At 47.0% G+C, this 17,956-nt stretch overlaps 3 protein-coding genes across 5 annotated transcripts in view; 2 read left to right on the top strand and 1 right to left on the bottom strand.

Moving 5' to 3' along the window:
• The window catches only part of LOC114589663 (uncharacterized), a 305,430-nt gene that overhangs the window by 39,433 nt on the left and 248,041 nt on the right, over positions 1-17,956 (top strand). The window contains exon 4 of one of the 3 annotated variants that reach the window (XM_077927824.1): positions 1,752-9,606. The exons of 1 other annotated variant lie outside the window; for it this stretch is intronic. In XM_077927824.1, coding sequence (XP_077783950.1) covers positions 1,752-4,085 — 2,334 coding nt within the window. In that variant the 3' untranslated portion in view covers positions 4,086-9,606. Of the gene's footprint in view, positions 1-1,751; positions 9,607-17,956 lie in introns of those variants that run through there. One more of the 3 variants, XM_077927822.1, reaches the window with a different exon arrangement.
• Positions 1-17,956, bottom strand: part of LOC114595223 (uncharacterized) — a 646,585-nt gene that overhangs the window by 535,670 nt on the left and 92,959 nt on the right. The gene's annotated exons all lie outside the window — the stretch shown is intronic.
• On the top strand, positions 12,281-14,183 carry LOC144327611 (olfactory receptor 52E4-like). The gene has a single exon (XM_077927991.1). The coding sequence runs from the start codon at positions 12,296-12,298 to the stop codon at positions 13,253-13,255; it is 960 nt and encodes a 319-aa protein (XP_077784117.1). The 5' UTR covers positions 12,281-12,295; the 3' UTR covers positions 13,256-14,183.

Here is a 17,956-nt window from a genome sequence, read left to right as displayed (position 1 = left end):
ATAAAGTGAAGCCAAGATTAAATTATTGCCTCTGTTAATTGGACTTTATTGCTGGGTTGCTTCTGACTAACAAGTTTCTTTAGTCGGCTCCATAGATTTCTGATTGGGTTAAAGTTTGGGCTATTCCCAGGCCATTCCGGCAGTGAAATATCTTTATCTTGAAAGCACCTTTTGCACACAGCAGCAACATGACATGGAGCGGAATCCTGTTGAAGTATAAAATAGAATATATATGTGTGTGTGTGTGTAATGTTTCCAAGGGGTTGCTCGAGAGCAAGCAGGCAAATATCTCCCTGCTTAGCTGTGAAGCCTTGCTTTTGCTGCCAAAATAAACCTTATCCATCCGGAGCGCCACTCTCCCATGGCTGGCTCAGTCGTTGGCAGAATCCATGAGTGGGTGGTTCCTAAACTTTCCCCAGCAAAGCAGCTTCTTGACTCCCAGTCTGCACCTCCCCTCTCTGCGCGGATGCTTACTGCGCAAGGAGGGTGTGGGTAACAGAGGACCCCTCTCCTCCCCACTTTGCCCAGGCAAGTTGTCCTGGCACTGTCTTGCCTCTTCCGACTCCTGCAGCGCCGCTCCACTGGAGGCGTCTTTATTCTCCTCCCTTGAAGAGGAGCTGCTTCCCACGATCCCTGGAGGCTCTCTGTAATCCATTCGGCTTTTCCTCTCTCCCTCCTGAACCGAGGGCAGTTCCCTGACAACGTGCTTCAGCATCTGGGAAAAGATCACCTGAGGAACGCTTCAGTTTGCGCGCAAGTCTTTCATTTATGCATTTTAGGGCATTTACATCCCCATTAATGATGTAAATTTTGCCCACACCTTTTGCTGCCATACAACCCCAGATCAACACAATATCTGAGTGTTTCGTGGTCGGTGTAATGCAAGTGGATGTAAATCTTATCTGATTTGGGTCTCATTGCTCCAAATAACACTGTTCCATTGTTCAGCTGTCCAGTTAACATGGGTTTAATCTTTTCAACCTTTGCTTGTGAGATGACAATGGCTTATTCCTTAGAATTATAACATTTTGACCAGTCCTTGCACTCAACTTCACATTAAATTGCGCCATGTCATCTTGTATACACCCAGATGATTTTCTTCTGTCATGTAGGGACAGTCTCTCCACTCGTCCATCGTTACTTGCCTTTGTGCACCTTTCCCTGCCTTTACCGGTCTGATTTTATAGTGACTAAGTCTCCTGATACCTCTTCAAAAATATATAATGGCCAGTCTGGTTACGTTTTTCGTTATCTTTCATCAGTTTCTTCATAACTGTAGCATTGTTCATTAAACAGTACAATTTTACATCGCTTTCTGGATGACCAGTCAACTCTTTGTGCCATTTCTAGAATTTTATTATGTTTTACAAGAACACAAAAAAACCAACCACAAAAAGACACACAGTCAACCTAAGCAAGTTGTGCTTCCTTTTTCTGGTTATTTGGCTATAACATTAGATAGAATATGGGTAAATGAACAATTTCCGTTGATACATAATTGTATGATATTCCTCCAAAAGAAGCAGTGTTATGAGCCATCAAACCTCTGAAATACACTTTTCTGCAAAAGTCTTCCACAATTTTGGCCACTACTCTATAGCAAACAAAGCAGCAGTCAACAACTCAACAAAATCTGATAATAAATATGTTGGTTATTGACAAACAACAAAGGTAAGAAACACACACTGAACTCCCTTAATTTCTTCTCCATTTGTTCTTGAGGCTCTAATCACTTTTTGTCTCCATTGCAGATTATGATGAAATCAAGAACAAAGGTGACCACGATAAAATCCCCAGAGAGGAAAAGCCACGTGAAAATTTGGAGTGTGGAGAAAGCTGCAGTCAGCGCTCCCATTCCACTTCCCATCAACAAAATATCCTTGGAAAGAAACTCTATCAGTGTGTGGAAAGTGGAAAGAGCTTCAGTTCGAGCTCGGATCTCACTAAGCATCAGAGAATTCATACAGGGGAGAAACCCTATCAGTGCGTGGAATGTGGAAAGAGCTTCAGTAGGAGCACCCATCTCACTTCCCATCAGAGAATTCATACAGGGGAGAAACCCTATCAGTGTGTGGAATGTGGAAAGAGCTTCAGTCACAGCTCCTCTCTCACTTCCCATCAAAGAATTCATACTGTGGAGAAACCCTATCAGTGTGTGGAATGTGGAAAGAGCTTCAGGAAGAGCTCCTCTCTCACTAGGCATCAGAGAATTCATACAGGGGAGAAACCCTATCAGTGCGTGGAATGTGGAAAGAGCTTCAGTAGGAGCACCCATCTCACTTCCCATCAGAGAATTCATACAGGGGAGAAACCCTATCAGTTTGCGGAATGTGGAAAGAGCTTCAGTAAGAGCTCCAAACTCACTTCCCATCAAAGAATTCATACTGGGGAGAAACCCTATCAGTGTGTGGAATGTGGAAAGAGCTTCACTTATAGCTCCAAACTCACTTCGCATCAAAGAATTCATACTGGGGAGAAACCCTATCAGTGTGTGGAATGTGGAAAGAGCTTCGCTCATAGGTCCGATCTCACTTCCCATCAAAGAATTCATACAGGGGAGAAACCCTATCAGTGTGTGGAATGTGGAAAGAGCTTCAGGAAGAGCTCCTCTCTCACTTCTCATCAAAGAATTCATACTGGGGAGAAACCCTATCAGTGTGTGGAATGTGGAAAGAGCTTCACTGAAAGCTCCACTCTCACTTTGCATCAAAGAATTCATACTGGGGAGAAACCCTATCAGTGTGTGGAATGTGGAAAGAGCTTCGTTCATAGCTCCGATCTCACTTCCCATCAAAGAATTCATACTGGGGAGAAACCCTATCAGTGTGTGGAATGTGGAAAGAGCTTCAGTAAGAGTTCCTATCTCACTTCGCATCAAAGAATTCATACTGGGGAGAAACCCTATCAGTGTGTGGAATGTGGAAAGAGCTTCAGTAAGAGTTCCTATCTCACTTCGCATCAAAGAATTCATACTGGGGAGAAACCCTATCAGTGTGTGGAATGTGGAAAGAGCTTCACTGATAGCTCCAAACTCACTTCCCATCAAAGAATTCATACAGGGGAGAAACCCTATCAGTGTGTGGAATGTGGAAAGAGCTTCAGTCACAGCTCCTCTCTCACTTCCCATCAAAGAATTCATACAGGGGAGAAACCCTATCAGTGTGTGGAATGTGGAAAGAACTTTCGTCACAGCCACAATCTCACTTTGCATCAAAGAATTCATACAGGGCAGAAACCCTATCAGTGTGTGGAATGTGGAAAGAGCTTCAGGAAGAGGTCCTCTCTCACTTCCCATCAAAGAATTCATACTGGGGAGAAACCCTATCAGTGTGTGGAATGTGGAAAGAGCTTCACTGAAAGCTCCTCTCTCACTTCCCATCAAAGAATTCATACAGGGGAGAAACCCTATCAGTGTGTGGAATGTGGAAAGAACTTTCGTCACAGCCACAGTCTCACTTCCCATCAAAGAATTCATACAGGGCAGAAACCCTATCAGTGTGTGGAATGTGGAAATAGCTTCAGTCAGAGCTCCTCTCTCACTTCCCATCAAAGAATTCATACAGGGGAGAAACCCTATCAGTGTGTGGAATGTGGAAATAGCTTCAGTCAGAGCTCCCAGCTCACTTCCCATCAGAGAATTCATACAGGGGAGAAACCCTATCAGTGTGTGGAATGTGGAAATAGCTTCAGGAAGAGCTCCCATCTCACTTCCCATCAGAGAATTCATACAGGGGAGAAACCCTATCAGTGTGTGGAATGTGGAAAGAGCTTCAGTACGAGCTCGGATCTCACTAAGCATCATAGAATTCATTCAGGGGAGAAACCCTATCAGTGTGTGGAATGTGGAAAGAGCTTCACTCACAGCTCCAATCTCACTTCCCATCAAAGAATTCATACAGGGGAGAAAACATATTAGTGTGTGGAATGTGGAAAGAGCTTCTGGAGGAGCTCCAATCTCACTTTCCATCAAAGAATCTATACAAAGGTCGGAAAAACCATTAAACATCTTTAGGAACCAGACAAATCTCCACCTTTGGCTGATTAACATCGGCTTTGTGTTTTTATCTTGTGTTTTTATGTTGTAACATTCCTGAGACCTGTGGGTGTAGGGACTAGGCACCAACTCTTAAAGCCCATGGGGTCTTTGTCCCCCAATAAAATATTTGAGGGGGCCACGCCCCAGGGTTTTCCCCCCAAACACAACCTTTTATTCTTCCACAACTTGCCATACAATTTCTCTTTGAATTTTCCCTCTATAAATAAATAAATAAATAAATAATGTACAAAGGTCACAAGAAAATCAAAATACAAGAAAATACAAAAGTGGACAATTCCCATATTTGCAGGCCAAACGCAAAAGTTGCTTTGAAGCAGGGTTTCCCAAGCTTGGGTTCCCAGCAGCTCCTGGACTAGAGTTTCCATCATCCCTTCCCGTTAGTCCTGCTAGCTAGGGATGATGGGAGTTGTAGTCCAAAAACAGCTGGAGACCCATGTCACAAAACTGAAGTTTATCGGCACTTGAACCTCTAAGGAGCTTCTAGGTGTTTTCTGCACCACCTAGAGTACCCACAGAATTGTGGCTTCTACTGGAGACCCATGTTTGCTCTAAAGGGAAGGTAGGCTGGCCCTGTGACACCCTCTGCTGGCTAATTGGAATTTATAGATCTCAGAACTGAAGTTTATCGGCACTTCTACCTCTAGGGAGCTTCTAGGTGTTTTCTGCACCACCTAGAGTACCCACAGAATTGTGGCTTCTACTGGCAACACACATAGGAGAACAAATGAAAGACAAACACAAGGGGCAGGAAAAAACCTGGAAAGGATGATACCAAATGGACACAGGTAGGGGAGATGGAATGCTAGAAGTGTTCTCTGGGGCAAGGGGAGCTGCTGGAAATTGAACTACGGGCTCAAAATATTACTTTTTTAAAAAAATCACTGCCATTATAGGCATTGCCATTCAAATGATGTGCATGTACCATGTGATTGATTGTGCAAGGAGGGCCTTACCTGGCCCCCCACCAATATTTTATTCAAGTCAGCATCACTGCTTGAGAAGTTCAGGATGTCTGAATGCAGGGGTCAGGACACCCATGGGGACAAGTTATGTGAAAGATAGCAAGTAGAATGCGCTGAGTTCAAAAATGCTGAGATTTTTCAGTCAGCTCTGGATAGTCTGTTGTATCTGTCCCAGTGGAGCAGACCGGACATTGCTTTTGCTACCAGTCTGCTCAGCAAGGAAGCTACAAACCCAAGTGTGAGTGCCTGGAATGGTATCAAGAGGGTGCTGCGTATTTGCAGGATACCAAGGATTTCTGTCTCAAGCTGTCAGCTAAGGGTGATGGCTAGCTGATGTGCAGGACAGATAGCGATTGGGCAAATCTGGCTAACAGGAAGTCCGTATCTGGGATGGTGGTAAGGTTTGGGGACTCTTTGGTTGGGTGGAAGTCCCGGTGTACTGGTCCTGGGGGTTAATCAAGAGGCAAGGTCCAAGTCCAGCCCGTGGTCGATGAAGCAATATGAAGGCAGTCCCTTAAAGTTGAAGCTGGGTGCAGGGCAGGGTTCAGGCAGGGACTGACAACCACCAACGTTGCTCCCGCAACTTGGGACGGGCTGGCTGGCTTTTATATGTCCCAAGGCATAGGGCGGCCCTGATCCTCAGAAGACTCACCTCTCGTGGCCTGAAGGCGAGCACTCCTCCTGCGGGAACTTAGTTCCCTCCGCCTCTCTGCCCTGAGCCTCTGCAGCCCAGGAGAGGCTGGAGGGTTACCAGACCCAGAGGCAACCCCAGCTTCCTCTGATGGGGCTGAGAGTGGAGCACCTGCAGGCAATGTGTCCTCCAGTACCTCAGGAGCCAGAGCAGACTCAGCTGGTGCTTCCACCTGAGGATCCAGCACAGGTGGGGACCCTTCAGGCTCATGCCCCAACCCTGGCTCAGCTGCTTCCGGAGGTGGGGAATCCTGTGCAGGTTGGGATTCTTCAGGTTCAGCATCTGAATCCGAATCCCAGGCCATCACACCCGGAAGCAAAGTCTTATTGCGCTTTCCTTTACTGAAGCTGAATTCAGTGTGTTGTCTGAACTTTGCAGGGAATATGAATTCTATGTTTGTTTGGTTCAAGAAATCTGCAGGGATTGTTGTTTGCCCATCACGGTGTTGGAGGACAATCAACCCTGTCTGAAGTTGGCAGAGTCTGGGCAGTTTAAGGCCAGAACCAAACACCTAGACATCTGTTTCCAAAATGTGTGTCAGAGTATCCAGTTAGGCTTGGTGAGATTGCAGTACTGTTCAAGCCAGAAGAACCTGGCAGATGGGTTCATGAAACCTTTGAGCTTTCAGCATCATGGGGAGTTCTGTAAATGTCTGTGTTTCGGGTAAGTGGTGAAACTTACGAGCCCCCAGAAGTGCAGGACGAGAGGGGGTGTGATGGGGAATCGGAGCTTATAGGCCTAACAACTCAGAACCCATCGTCCTGCCTGTTCTGGGGAGGAGCTGTCTCCAACTTCTGGAGAAGCTGCTTCTTTGTTCTGTCTGACTTTCGCTTTTGCTGCTGAGCAAGGAAGCAAGATGCCTGCTCTCTCAGATGGTTTGTTTATTTTTACTGTTCTGCTGTAAATAAAGCTGTTAGTTTAGAACAACAGCGCGTGGACTCTATCTTCTGCAAGCTTACACACCAAGCAGCTAGCGCTGTGCACATTCTGGAAAAGTCCAGAAAGCTGAATGGAAAACAGGGAAGTGTGCCGGACTCCACAACACACTGCACCTCCAAGGAGTCTTCACCCAACTGGTGGATCGGACCCTTCTGTGATGTAAATGTGGTGAACCAGTTCCATCTTCCACAAAGGTTTGCCTTAGCCTTTGTACTGGAACATTCTGGCGTTTGGACTCTGCCCAAATTTCTGACAGGAAAAACTTTCCACTGCTTCAAACACAGCAGTGCCACCTGCTGGTTGCAGTGATGGTTGGGATGACGTGGCAGCCAATTCCCTTTGCTCCTCCTGCTTTGGAGATTTCACCCCCTGAACAGGAAACACCCCCCTCGGGCACTCTTCCTCCAAAAGCCTCCCTTTTGTGGAGCTTTCGGTTTCAGGAACACATCCCAGCATGGTCCGGGATACTGTATCAGCTTTCCCCGGGGTGTAACCTCTGGCAGTCTGCTCAGCAGCCCCCGCCATCTTGAAGTGTCCATCATGTGACGCAGCTTTAATTCCTAGTATACCAGTCACAGAAAATTGCTGATGTGTTAACCAAGCTAAACCTGATGGGTGCTAACCCTGTAGACACACCAATGACAACAGGTTATCAGGTAGATGACACGGAAGAAGCATTTTCTGACACTACACTGTACAGAAGTGTGCTAGGCAAACTAAATTTCTTGCCAGATATTCAAGACCTGACATTGCAGTTAGCTCTAACTTGCTAAGCAGACAAGTCAACAATCCTACTGTTAAGGATTGGAAAGCTCTGAAACGCATAGCACGCTATTTGAAAGGCAGGATGCATTACAGACTGACATTTAACAATCAGAAGTCTGGTGGTCTTGAGATATTTGCTGATGCGAGTTTTGGAAGTGACACTACAGACAGGAAAAGCATGGCTGGAGTTTGCTATATGTACAACCAGGGTCTATTTGATTGGTCGTGCAAGAAGCAAACAACAGTAAGTTTAAGTTCTTGTGAAGCTGAACTGAATGCATTGTCTTATTCACTTGTGGATTGTGAATGGTTGTTACAGTTGTGTAAAGACATGAGAATTCCTGTCAAATGTCTAATCCAGGTTTATCAGGACAACAAAGCCTGTTTGGCTTTGCTGACTTCTGAAAGGTTCTAAGCAAAGCACGAAGCACTTGCAATTGAAGCTGCAACATGCTAGAGAATGTGTTCAGAAAGGACTCATAACGGTGTCCTACATGCCAGGAAATGAAATTCCTGCTGATTTATTGTCCAAGCTTGTTCCGAAGGATCAACACTGTACCTATGTACAGAAATTGGGTTTGTAGTGATAATGTACTGACACACTGCCCAGTGGCGTTCACAGAAAGGGGGAGGATGTTAGTTTCTGTTTCTCACTGAGCAGCTGTGCGGAGTCCCAGGACTCTGTTTACATTCCAGAGACCTTGCAGTCTCACGGGAAAGGGAGACGGGATGTGACGTTAGTGGTTTCCTGTTTCCTTTGTTCCTTTGTTCAGTTGCTCTCTGCTTTCATAGAGAGAGGATGTCTTTTCTGTTCTGCGTAGTTTAGAAATAAAACTCTTTACAATGTAGCCAAACCTCTCGTCTCTTCCCTGTGCTGGGAACCCTGCTGGATAGAATGTGCTTGAGGCCTTATCAAAGGCTCAGGTCATTAAACACGTCAGAGGCGATTTCAAAGGCTCAGCTCAGAGAAAGATGAGGCCTTATTGGCTTGGCCAAGCGGAGATTCTGACAAAGATTCACAAAATGTTTAGGGGTCTGCGTACCCCCAGGAAAAAAGCACTGGATCTAACCATCATCTTTCTTTTTTCTTTTACAAACATTTTATTGGTTTTGAATGAATCATAGAATTATAGAGTTGAAAGGGACCCCAAGGGACATCTAGTCCAGCCCCCTGAATGCAAGAAACTCAGCTAAAGCATTCTTGACAGAATGAACCACGCACATCACAAACACAATAACAACAGGTATGTAGAAGTATCCATGTACTGTTCGAGTAGGAACCAAGACGGGTGACCAGTGGAATGAATAAATGTTTACTCCCAGCATCTAGTGCTTAAACCAAAGGGAAGTACAATCTCCATATTGATGCAGTGGGAAGGGGGTGGGGGTGGGGAAACTGCCTGTCCAAAGAGAAGAAGAGAAGGAGGAGTTTGGATTTGATATCCCGCTTTATCACTACCCTAAGGAGTCTCAAAGCGGCTAACATTCTCCTTTCCCTTCTGATGGGAAGTTTTGCTTCTGCACATAACTTTGGCAAACCGCTCTAAGCTGAAACGTTCCTTCCTCGCCCACCCTAGAATGTTTAGTTCACATTGAGTTCATGAAACATTGTATCCTGACCTGTTCTTAATACATGGTTAACCACATCTACGGAATGCGATAGTTATGTTCTTTTAAGTCTTGCTATATCAATCACTAGTAATAGTTTAATAAGGAGGTTTTCATGCCTGTCTAATTCTGTGTTCCCTTTCCCACCCTTTAATCTATTGATGATTAATGCCTATATGCAACCGTTGCATTGTATTTGTGTTAACCAATCAGCAACAAGCACATATGTGGCAATGCTGTAATATTCTATAAAAGGGACTTCCCGAGACATGCTCAGGAGATGCCTCCCATATGACACTTGTCATTCGTCTGTCGTTTATTTCAACCCAACACCCACCCTTCCCCACAACAAACGCTCTGTGAAGTGAGTGAGGCTGAGAGACGTCAGAGAAGTGTGACTAGCCCAAGGTCACCCAGAAGCTGCATGTGGAGGAGCGGGGAAGCGAACCTGGTTCACCAGATTACGAGTCCACCACCCTTAACCACTGCACCATGCTGGCTGATGTTGTTTCATTCCCCTTCTCTTTTTTGTTTGTTAAGAGTGTATATTAATTTCCCAATAAAAAACATCCATTTGAATCCAACCCTCTGGAGCAGCAGGAAATAAACTTGCTTCATCTTCCATGTGGCAGCCGTTCAGATAGTTGAAGATGGTTATCATATCCTCTTTTCCAGGTTAAACATACCAAATTGCCTCAGCCATTCCTTATAAGGCTTGATTTCCAGTTCCTTGGTCATCTTGGTTGTTCTCCTGATATATACATTCCAGAGTTAGATAAAAAAGATTCATACACTTTCTGATAATGAAGTCCCTCCTGCTTCCATAAAATATTGCCTAAAAAATCATACCTGAGCTATCTGGAGTCAACTGGATTCATAGAGGTAATTATAAGATGGGTCAGCATCCCTCAATAAGGTCCTGAACATAGAACAAACCCCTGGATGTCCACCCCTTCTACTGGAGATATTTGTTTTGATCATGAAAATCCAGAAATGGAATTAGTGGAGATTTCTGAGGACCTACAGTATTCCTCCATCTCTTCCATGTTTCTCAGGTTGCACACAGAAATGACATATTTATATTGTTCTGTATGTAATACTCTAATAGACTGCTTTAACAAATGATGGTCAAGTTTCTTTCCTAATTTTAATCATATCCCTGGCCTAATAAAATCTGGAACTTTAGATGCCATGTTATTCTGGGTTTCCAGTCCTGAAAAAGCAGGGATTTATTCAGTGGTGGTGACCCTTTTTCAGCCTCAGGGCCATGTTTTCTTATCAAAAGCTTTCTGGGAGCCACATCCCAGAGGTGGGTGTGGCAAAATGGGTGTGGTCAGACATATACCCCACTTCATCCAGGCAACCCAGAACAGTTGTCATAGTTCCAAGACAGATGGCAGTTGGGTAAAATCACTTGGGGAGAGTGCAGAATGGGGCCAATGAGGGATGCGGCCTGGGCAGGGTCCTGAGGGCAAGACAGAGCTGCCAGGAGGCCTGTACAGTGGTACCTCTGGTTATGAACGCTTCTGGTTACAAACGCTTCAGGTTACGAACTCCGCTAACCCAGAAGTCGCTGCTTCTGGTTGTGAACTTTGCCCCATGATGTGAACGGAAATTGTGCACAGGAGGCGTGTGCACAGTGGGAGGCCCCATTAGCGAAAGTGTGCCTCAGGATAAGAGGCTTAAGAACGGACCTCCGGAACGAATTAAGTTCGTAACCAGAGGTACCACTGTATTCAGTTTCGAGGTGTGGGGTTGGGGGGGGATTCTCCTTGTGATTTCAAGAACGGAGCCTCATACTAAATCCCCAATCAGTAGGACTTCATTCAGTAATGCATTACATTTCTATTAGGACACAGACTATACAGCATAGGCAAAATATGCACAATCTTAGCTGTTCATCCTTTACCCAACCACTTTCTGCCTCGTCTGCAATTCACCATCTCTCATCAAGCCATAGTTCATGAAAAACACTTACCCAACCCATTTGATTTTAGTATCTGTGTCAGAACCCTCCTTGTACCTTATCTGGGGTTGTTTTTCTCTTTAACAATCAGCCATTAATTTCCCCTTTAACTGGTTTTTACTAGTCTTGTGGTCAGTTCCCATTCCTGTGCATGTTACGCTGGCCTCACTTATTAATGGGCCTAACCTGGGTCTTTTTTTCGGCCAGAACTTGCTGGAACTCAGTTCTGACCCCTCTTGGGTGGGTGCCATTGCCATTCTAAGAAAATGAGGGAGGTGTTCTGAAACTTCTTTTTCTAGAAAAATAGCACTGGACCTAACAGTTGCCCTACCTCAGTTCCCCATTCTTTTAAAAAATAAAAATCTGACCATTGATATTCATCAATGCATACAGGTATCACACTGTTTTATTCTCTGCCTGCCAACCCACCTATCTGGTATTCCTGCTCTGCCCATTACAGGATTCTCTGTGAATTCCCTCTAGCTGTGAAGCTGTTGTCTCTTTCAAGCTACCTTCTGTTCCACTCTTCCCAAGTCTGCTGGAGATGTAGAATGATAAAGAATCCTAAGCCTGGAGGTGGGATTGGGTCCGCTCTCCACAGTCCCCCTGACTCTGTAACCTTGGAAGAGATGCTCCAGGTCTGGGCGGTTTGGATGCGATGGGAATTGGGATGGAACAAGGCTCTTTGTACAGTGAAACAACCCCCTGAGATGTCCACCCTAGCACCTCCAGAGAAACACTGCTGTTTTCTGGTCAGCCAAGTGGAGTCAGATCTGAGGGATGCTCCTCCATCCACGATGCAGCTGCCAGTAGACCTTTGACTCTGTGGCTCAGCAGAGCACACCTTGCTGTGTTAATCTGTAGGTGAGCTGGCAGAACAAAAGGTCCTCTCAAGGTGAGTGGAAAGGAGGGGAGTAATAGAATCATAGAATGGACAAGTTGGAAGGGACCACAAGGTGCTTCTAGTCCAATTCCCCACATTGAGGGACTTTTTCGCCCAACATGGGGCTTGACCCTGAGATTAAGAGGCTGAGATGGGGAGGGAGGGGCAGTTGCCGGGACCATTTTTGGAAGGAGGAGGACAGCAAGTTACCTCTCCTTCCTACACTTTGACCTACACTCTGGCCAAATCCAGCTAGCAGGCTCATGCCCTCCACACAAACACACAATTGTTTTCTTAACATGAAACAGGATTGCTAGGCAAGGGTCTATGTGTCCATGAGGAGCCATGGAGGAAAATGCTGGCCTGTTTTCTTCTTCTTGGCAGGGTCGCAGTGACCTATTCTCTGGCTGGGTCCAGGAGGAGAATGCCTCTTTCGAATGCCACCCACTTTTATTCCCCCACCTTCATCCTGCTGGGGGTCCTGGGGCTGGAGGCACTTCACTCCTGGATCTCCATCCCCTTCTGCCTTGGCTACCTGGTTGCTCTCGTGGGCAACTGCACCATCCTCTTCATCATCAAAACGGAAGTCAGCCTCCACCAGCCCATGTTCTACGTCCTCTCCGTCCTTTCGGCCATCGACCTGGGCTCCACCTCCACTCTGCCCAAGATGCTGGCCATCTTCTGGTTTGGCCTTGGGGAGATCAGCCATGGGGCCTGCCTGGCTCAGATGTTCTTCATCCACAGCTTCACGGGGATGGAGTCTGTCGTGCTGCTAGCCATGGCCTTTGACAGGTACGTGGCCATCTGTGACCCTCTGAGATACACCACCATCTTGACCAAGGCAAGGGTAGCCCGGATGTGTGATGCCGTTGTGCTGAGGACATTCCTATCTGTGCTGCCCATTGCCCTCTTGACTCTCCGCCTGCCCTTTTGCAGCGATCACGTCATCCTTGCCCACACCTACTGTGAGCACATGGGCATCGCCAAGCTGGCCTGTGCTGACATCCGGATCAATATGATTTATGGCTTGTTCACTATTACCATCCTCATGCTTGATGTGGTCTTCATTCTTTTGTCCTATGTGCTGATCTTGCGGTCTGTTTTCTGGCTCCCCTCCAAAGAGGCCTGGCTCAAATCCTTGGGCACTTGTGGCTCTCATGTTGCAGTCATTTTTATCTTCTACACTCCTGCCTTCTTCTCCTTCCTCACCCACCGCTTTGGACGCAACATCCCCCATTATGCACATATCCTCATTGCCAATCTCTACGTCATTTTGCCCCCGGTGCTCAACCCCGTCATTTACGGCATCCGGACCCGGGAGCTGCGCAGGAGGATCCTGCAGTTCTTGTTCTCCAAAAGGGCGCCTTTGTCCAACGTCTCCTGATTATCCTGCCTTGCAGGGGGTTGGACTAGATGACCCCCAGGGTCCCTCCCCACTCTACGATTCTATTTTGCATTCATACAATCTGTTGAGTGGGAATTCAGATATATAACATGCTCTACCTAATCCGAAGACTCCCTGGAGAAGACACTGATGCTGGGAAAGATGGAGGGCACAAGGAGAAGGGGGCGACAGAGAACGAGATGGTTGGATAGTGTTTTCGAGGTTACCAGCATGAGTTTGACCAAACTGCGGGAGGTAGTGGAGGTGCCTGGCGTGCTCTGGTCCATGGGGTCACGAAGAGTCGGACACGACTAAACGACTAAACAACAACAACGTAATCCGAGTGTTTTGTAAGGCTGGGAGAGAAACCCAGAGAGCAGTTGCTGCCAATCAGTGTAGGACATCCTGAGGTAGATGGATTGACGGTCTGATTCAGAACTCTGCAGTTCTTTGATCCTGGCAAGCTGGACTCTGGCCCAATTCACTGCAGTGCAATTTGGGGCAGCGGATCGGGAGGGGCAAGAACTTTTCAACCATGTGCACCAGAATTGTCGTTGTTGCTGTTGTTGTCCTGCCTTTCTCTCTGACAGGGGCTCAGGGCACAGAAATGGCTCCTCTTTCTTGAAGGGCCCCACAGACCTCATGAGACACCCGAGAAGATCCCCTTGCTGCTTTTTTCATAAATCAGCAACAGAGGTTGCATTTCCTTACTTACAGGAGGGCTGTTGCTGAAGCACATGACATGCCCTTCACACTTAGTTATGTATTAGGAACACAGGAACAAATTATTTCGTGTGTGTGCATATTTGCAAACTACCCCCATCTCTGGGCAGTGAGACTCTAGGGGTCCCAGGTCCATATAGTTTTATTTACTCACAAATTCAACCAGAGTGTAGGATGGAGGGGCTCACAGCATGGACACCCCCAGCAGGTCTGGTTTCTCCATCTGGCGCAGCTTTGGCTCCAGCACAGAGAAAGCCAGTCTCTGGGGCTCCCACAACTGTCTCTGGGTCTTGCTTTCCTAGCTTGACAGCCCCCCCCATTAGCCTGGTTTGCCCCCCCTTTGCTGCAGTTCTTGCAACCCAGCTCCTTCTTTGGGGATGCTGACGAGGACACCCAAGTGGCCAGAGAAGGCCCTTGTCTTGCCAAGAAACTTGTCTGTGGGAATCGTGCATCCATAATGCTATGGAAAGGGTGAATGTCTTCTAGAATACTCTGGTGTCACCAGAAGACAAAGTCGTTTTTTTCAGTCAAAGCCGTTCTTTTCAGTCAGGTCTGTTCTCAACTGCAGAGGATGAGTAGCCTTGGGAGCGTCTTGGGGAGATGGAAGTGTTCAAAGGACTGAATCTACTTGCTCTGAGATGGGGGAACCTTTGGGCAAAGGCCAGCAGAGAAGGGATGCTGTTGGCTGCTGGTTTCTGTTCCTCCCCACTTTCCCAAAGGGCGTAACATCTGAGGTCCTGCAGGAGGAAAGAGTGTCTCAGGGTCAGGGGCCAGTCTGGGCCAAAACGGCCCTCCGCTGCCCCCACCATGGAGTCCCTGGCTCTCGTCTATTTTATTGCACTTTATGTGTTGTTTATATGCAAGGTAAACATTTGATATTGTGATAAGACTATATAGAAGAGTATTGTTTATGTGACTGCACAGCCGGCTACGTCTTGTGTCTTTGTCCATTCCAGGAACAACATTCCTGACCCAGATTTTCACAGGAAGTCCCTAAGATTATTCCCCTTTCAAACAGGATATGTGAATCTAAGCCAGTAGGGCCCTTCTGTCTGGCAGACGGACAACCCCTTCCCCAAACCCCCACTTCCCAGTCTTCCCCATGGGGGTCCCCCACACCACCCATCACTCACCAGGATGGCCTCAGAGCCCCCTGAGCTGAGCTGCCTGGCAGTTCTGAATCACCTCCGGCAGGGACAGCTGATCTTCCTCCAGCAGCTGAAAGGCAAAAGTCAGGCTGTCAGTTCCTCACAAAGGGAGGGCTTCTCCACATCCGAGAGTGCAGAGTGGGGGGCAAGGAGGGCAGGTCTGAGTCCCTGCTCTGGTTCTCTCCAATACTCACCCGTGGGGGAGGGATGTGCAACCGACAGCACATCTGCAAAGAGAAGGACATGGGGACAGGTGAGTCCGTCCCTGAGCACCTGGCAAGGCTCTTCCAAGAGTTTTCTCCTGGGTTCCAAGTCCTACGGCAGGGAAGGAGGGACATCCCAAGCCTTGGGGACCAATCCTGGCCTCCTTCAACCAGAATGTGGCTCCCCAGGCTAACAAGTTGGTCAGTATCCGGTTCCACTCCACCCTTTTAAAATTTAAATCTCAAAACAGATCCCAACTTTCAGAGCATGTAAACCACATGAGTGGAAAGACCCCTGCTCCACTCACAGAAATAGGACTATACTTCCTTCTCCCACCTTTAAAGTCTATGTAACGAAAGAGAATTGACCCAAGTCTGCCTTCCTCTGCCAACCTCAGCTTCGCTCTTCAAGCCAAAAGACAACACTTCCTGTAGTGATCAGGTGGGATTGCTATGAGGATTTATAACAAATATAGAGTAAGCCATCTGTGTCAGCAATCAAAGCATTGCGTTGACTGGGTTTAAAGTATTTTGATATGATTCTTGATCAATTCCCACCTCTGCATCCCTGTTCCATTTCTCTTTCTTCACAAGTCACGTACCCACTTAGACAGGCAGGCGTCCTGGATCATCAAAGACAGTGGGCAGTTTCTTTGCTGTAGCTTTTCTGATATGTTAATCTTAGGCTGTTAATTTTAGGGCCAGGAAACAGGTCTCACATAAAGGTGATAATGATTGCTGTCCTCCTGGCCATCCTTCTTATCATATGTATTGATTGTTTATGACCTCCGGGGTTGCTGAATGCACTCCTTTTAAGTTCTCATTTACCCCAAAAATATGCACGCTTAATTAGTGTTTGTAGTTTAACTTTTCCCCACGTGGGGTCTGTTGAAATGCTCAGAAGAAATCTGATTGGTTCTTATAAACACTCTGTAAAAGTTCTTTTGTGAATAAAACGACCTGGGCCGAGGGGTAGACAGAGAGAGACACAGACAGAGATTATTATATGCACCCTTCCCAGAGTCTTGCTGGTTCAAGCCTCTGTGTGTATTCTTATTAATCAGAGTTCAATCCTTCCTTTACTTTGGGAACGCCTCACTTCCCCGTCCCCGGGCGAAATCCCCTGGCCTTTCATTGGTAGAGCTGCCACCACGCCGGTAGCGTTTACCTCAGTGCTGCGCAGGGACTGACTGAGCGGGCGGCGAGATGCTTTCAGCCTCGGACACTTGGTGGGTTCTGAAATGGCCGTGCAGGCCAGATTCACGACCCTGGCGGGCTGGATTCAGCCCACGGGACATAGTAGGAGGACCCCTGGCCTACACTGACTGGCAGCAGCTCCCCAGAGTTTCAGGCAGGGATTTCGTCCAGCCCTTGCAGGAGATGCCAGGGGCTGACAATGGGACATTCTGCATGCCAAGCAGATGCTCTAGGGCTCCCCATATTTCACTAGCCTTTCAATGTTATGCTATTAGCAATCGTGGAGATTCCACCTGCCTCTTTCGAAAGAACACTCACCTGGTCAATTTAATTAATTAATTAATTAATTAATTAATAATAATAATTTATACCCCGCCAATCTGGATGGGTTTCCCCAGCCACTCTTGGCGGCTTCCAACAAAAGATTAAAATACAATAGTCCATCAAACATTAAAAGCTTCCCTAAATATAGTAATAACAATAACCATCCATTTTCAGTCCATTGCATTAGCAATTAAGCATTTCTGGACAAGGGAATGGCATACTTTTGTATATTAGTATAAAAAGCACGCATAGGAAAGTGTTGCAGGAAAAATCTGAGGGCTCCCTTGGACAAAAATAAAACACCAACCAGAGCAAATTGAAGCAAATCAGCAGCCTGTAGGCCTGGTCTTTATTGAAGAAAGACTGTCGCGACAGGGTGCTCCCCTCACTCGCAGGTGAGAGGAAAGACCCAGAAAAATAGTGTGCCAGGTCTTATAAAAACTTTTCAAATTCCCCTCCTCTAGGTCAAGCCCACCCCCAGAAACATCATGCATACATTACAGAAAGGAGGGGTTGAGGGAGGAGTTGGTGGTAACCTGAGTGTCCTGTCACCTGGCTGGTTCCTCCTTTCCCCCCTCCCCCTGAGTCACTTCCAGGAGACAAAGGGGAGTTTGCAGTTTCCTGCCCCCTGAGGGAAGATCTGATCATTGTCCTTTGTTCCAGTCCATGCTGAATCCACTCCCATATGCAAGTAATACTTTCCTGCTACAGAAAGTATTACTCATTTATGACGAGAATAGGATTTATTTATTTGAACTTTGCTGGGTTCCTCCTTGGCAGCCAGTGCAATGGTTTCAGCAGGGCTCGAACTCAGGACCCGCTGCCTTGAGGGACATCTAAGAGCAGTTTGGCAGGGGAAAGGTCTCCCTTGGGAGGTGGGGGACTCTCCTTCCTTGGAGGTTTCTAAGCAGAGATCGGAGGGCCATCTGCCATGGATGCTTTAGCTGAGATTCCTGCCTTGCTGGGGGTTGGACTAGATGACCCTGGGATCCCCTCCTATCTCTCCACTCCTGAATTCTAGGAGGAGCTTCCTTGCCTCCTGCAAAGCCCTTTTCCCTGCAAGCTCTTCCTCTGGTTTCCGGCCAAGGGAGGGAGATGCTCAGAGT

The sequence above is a fragment of the Podarcis muralis genome, chromosome 4, assembly GCF_964188315.1.
Source record: "Podarcis muralis chromosome 4, rPodMur119.hap1.1, whole genome shotgun sequence".
In the NCBI taxonomy this organism is placed as follows: Eukaryota; Metazoa; Chordata; class Lepidosauria; order Squamata; family Lacertidae; genus Podarcis; species Podarcis muralis.
This window is presented reverse-complemented; position numbering and strand designations above follow the sequence as displayed.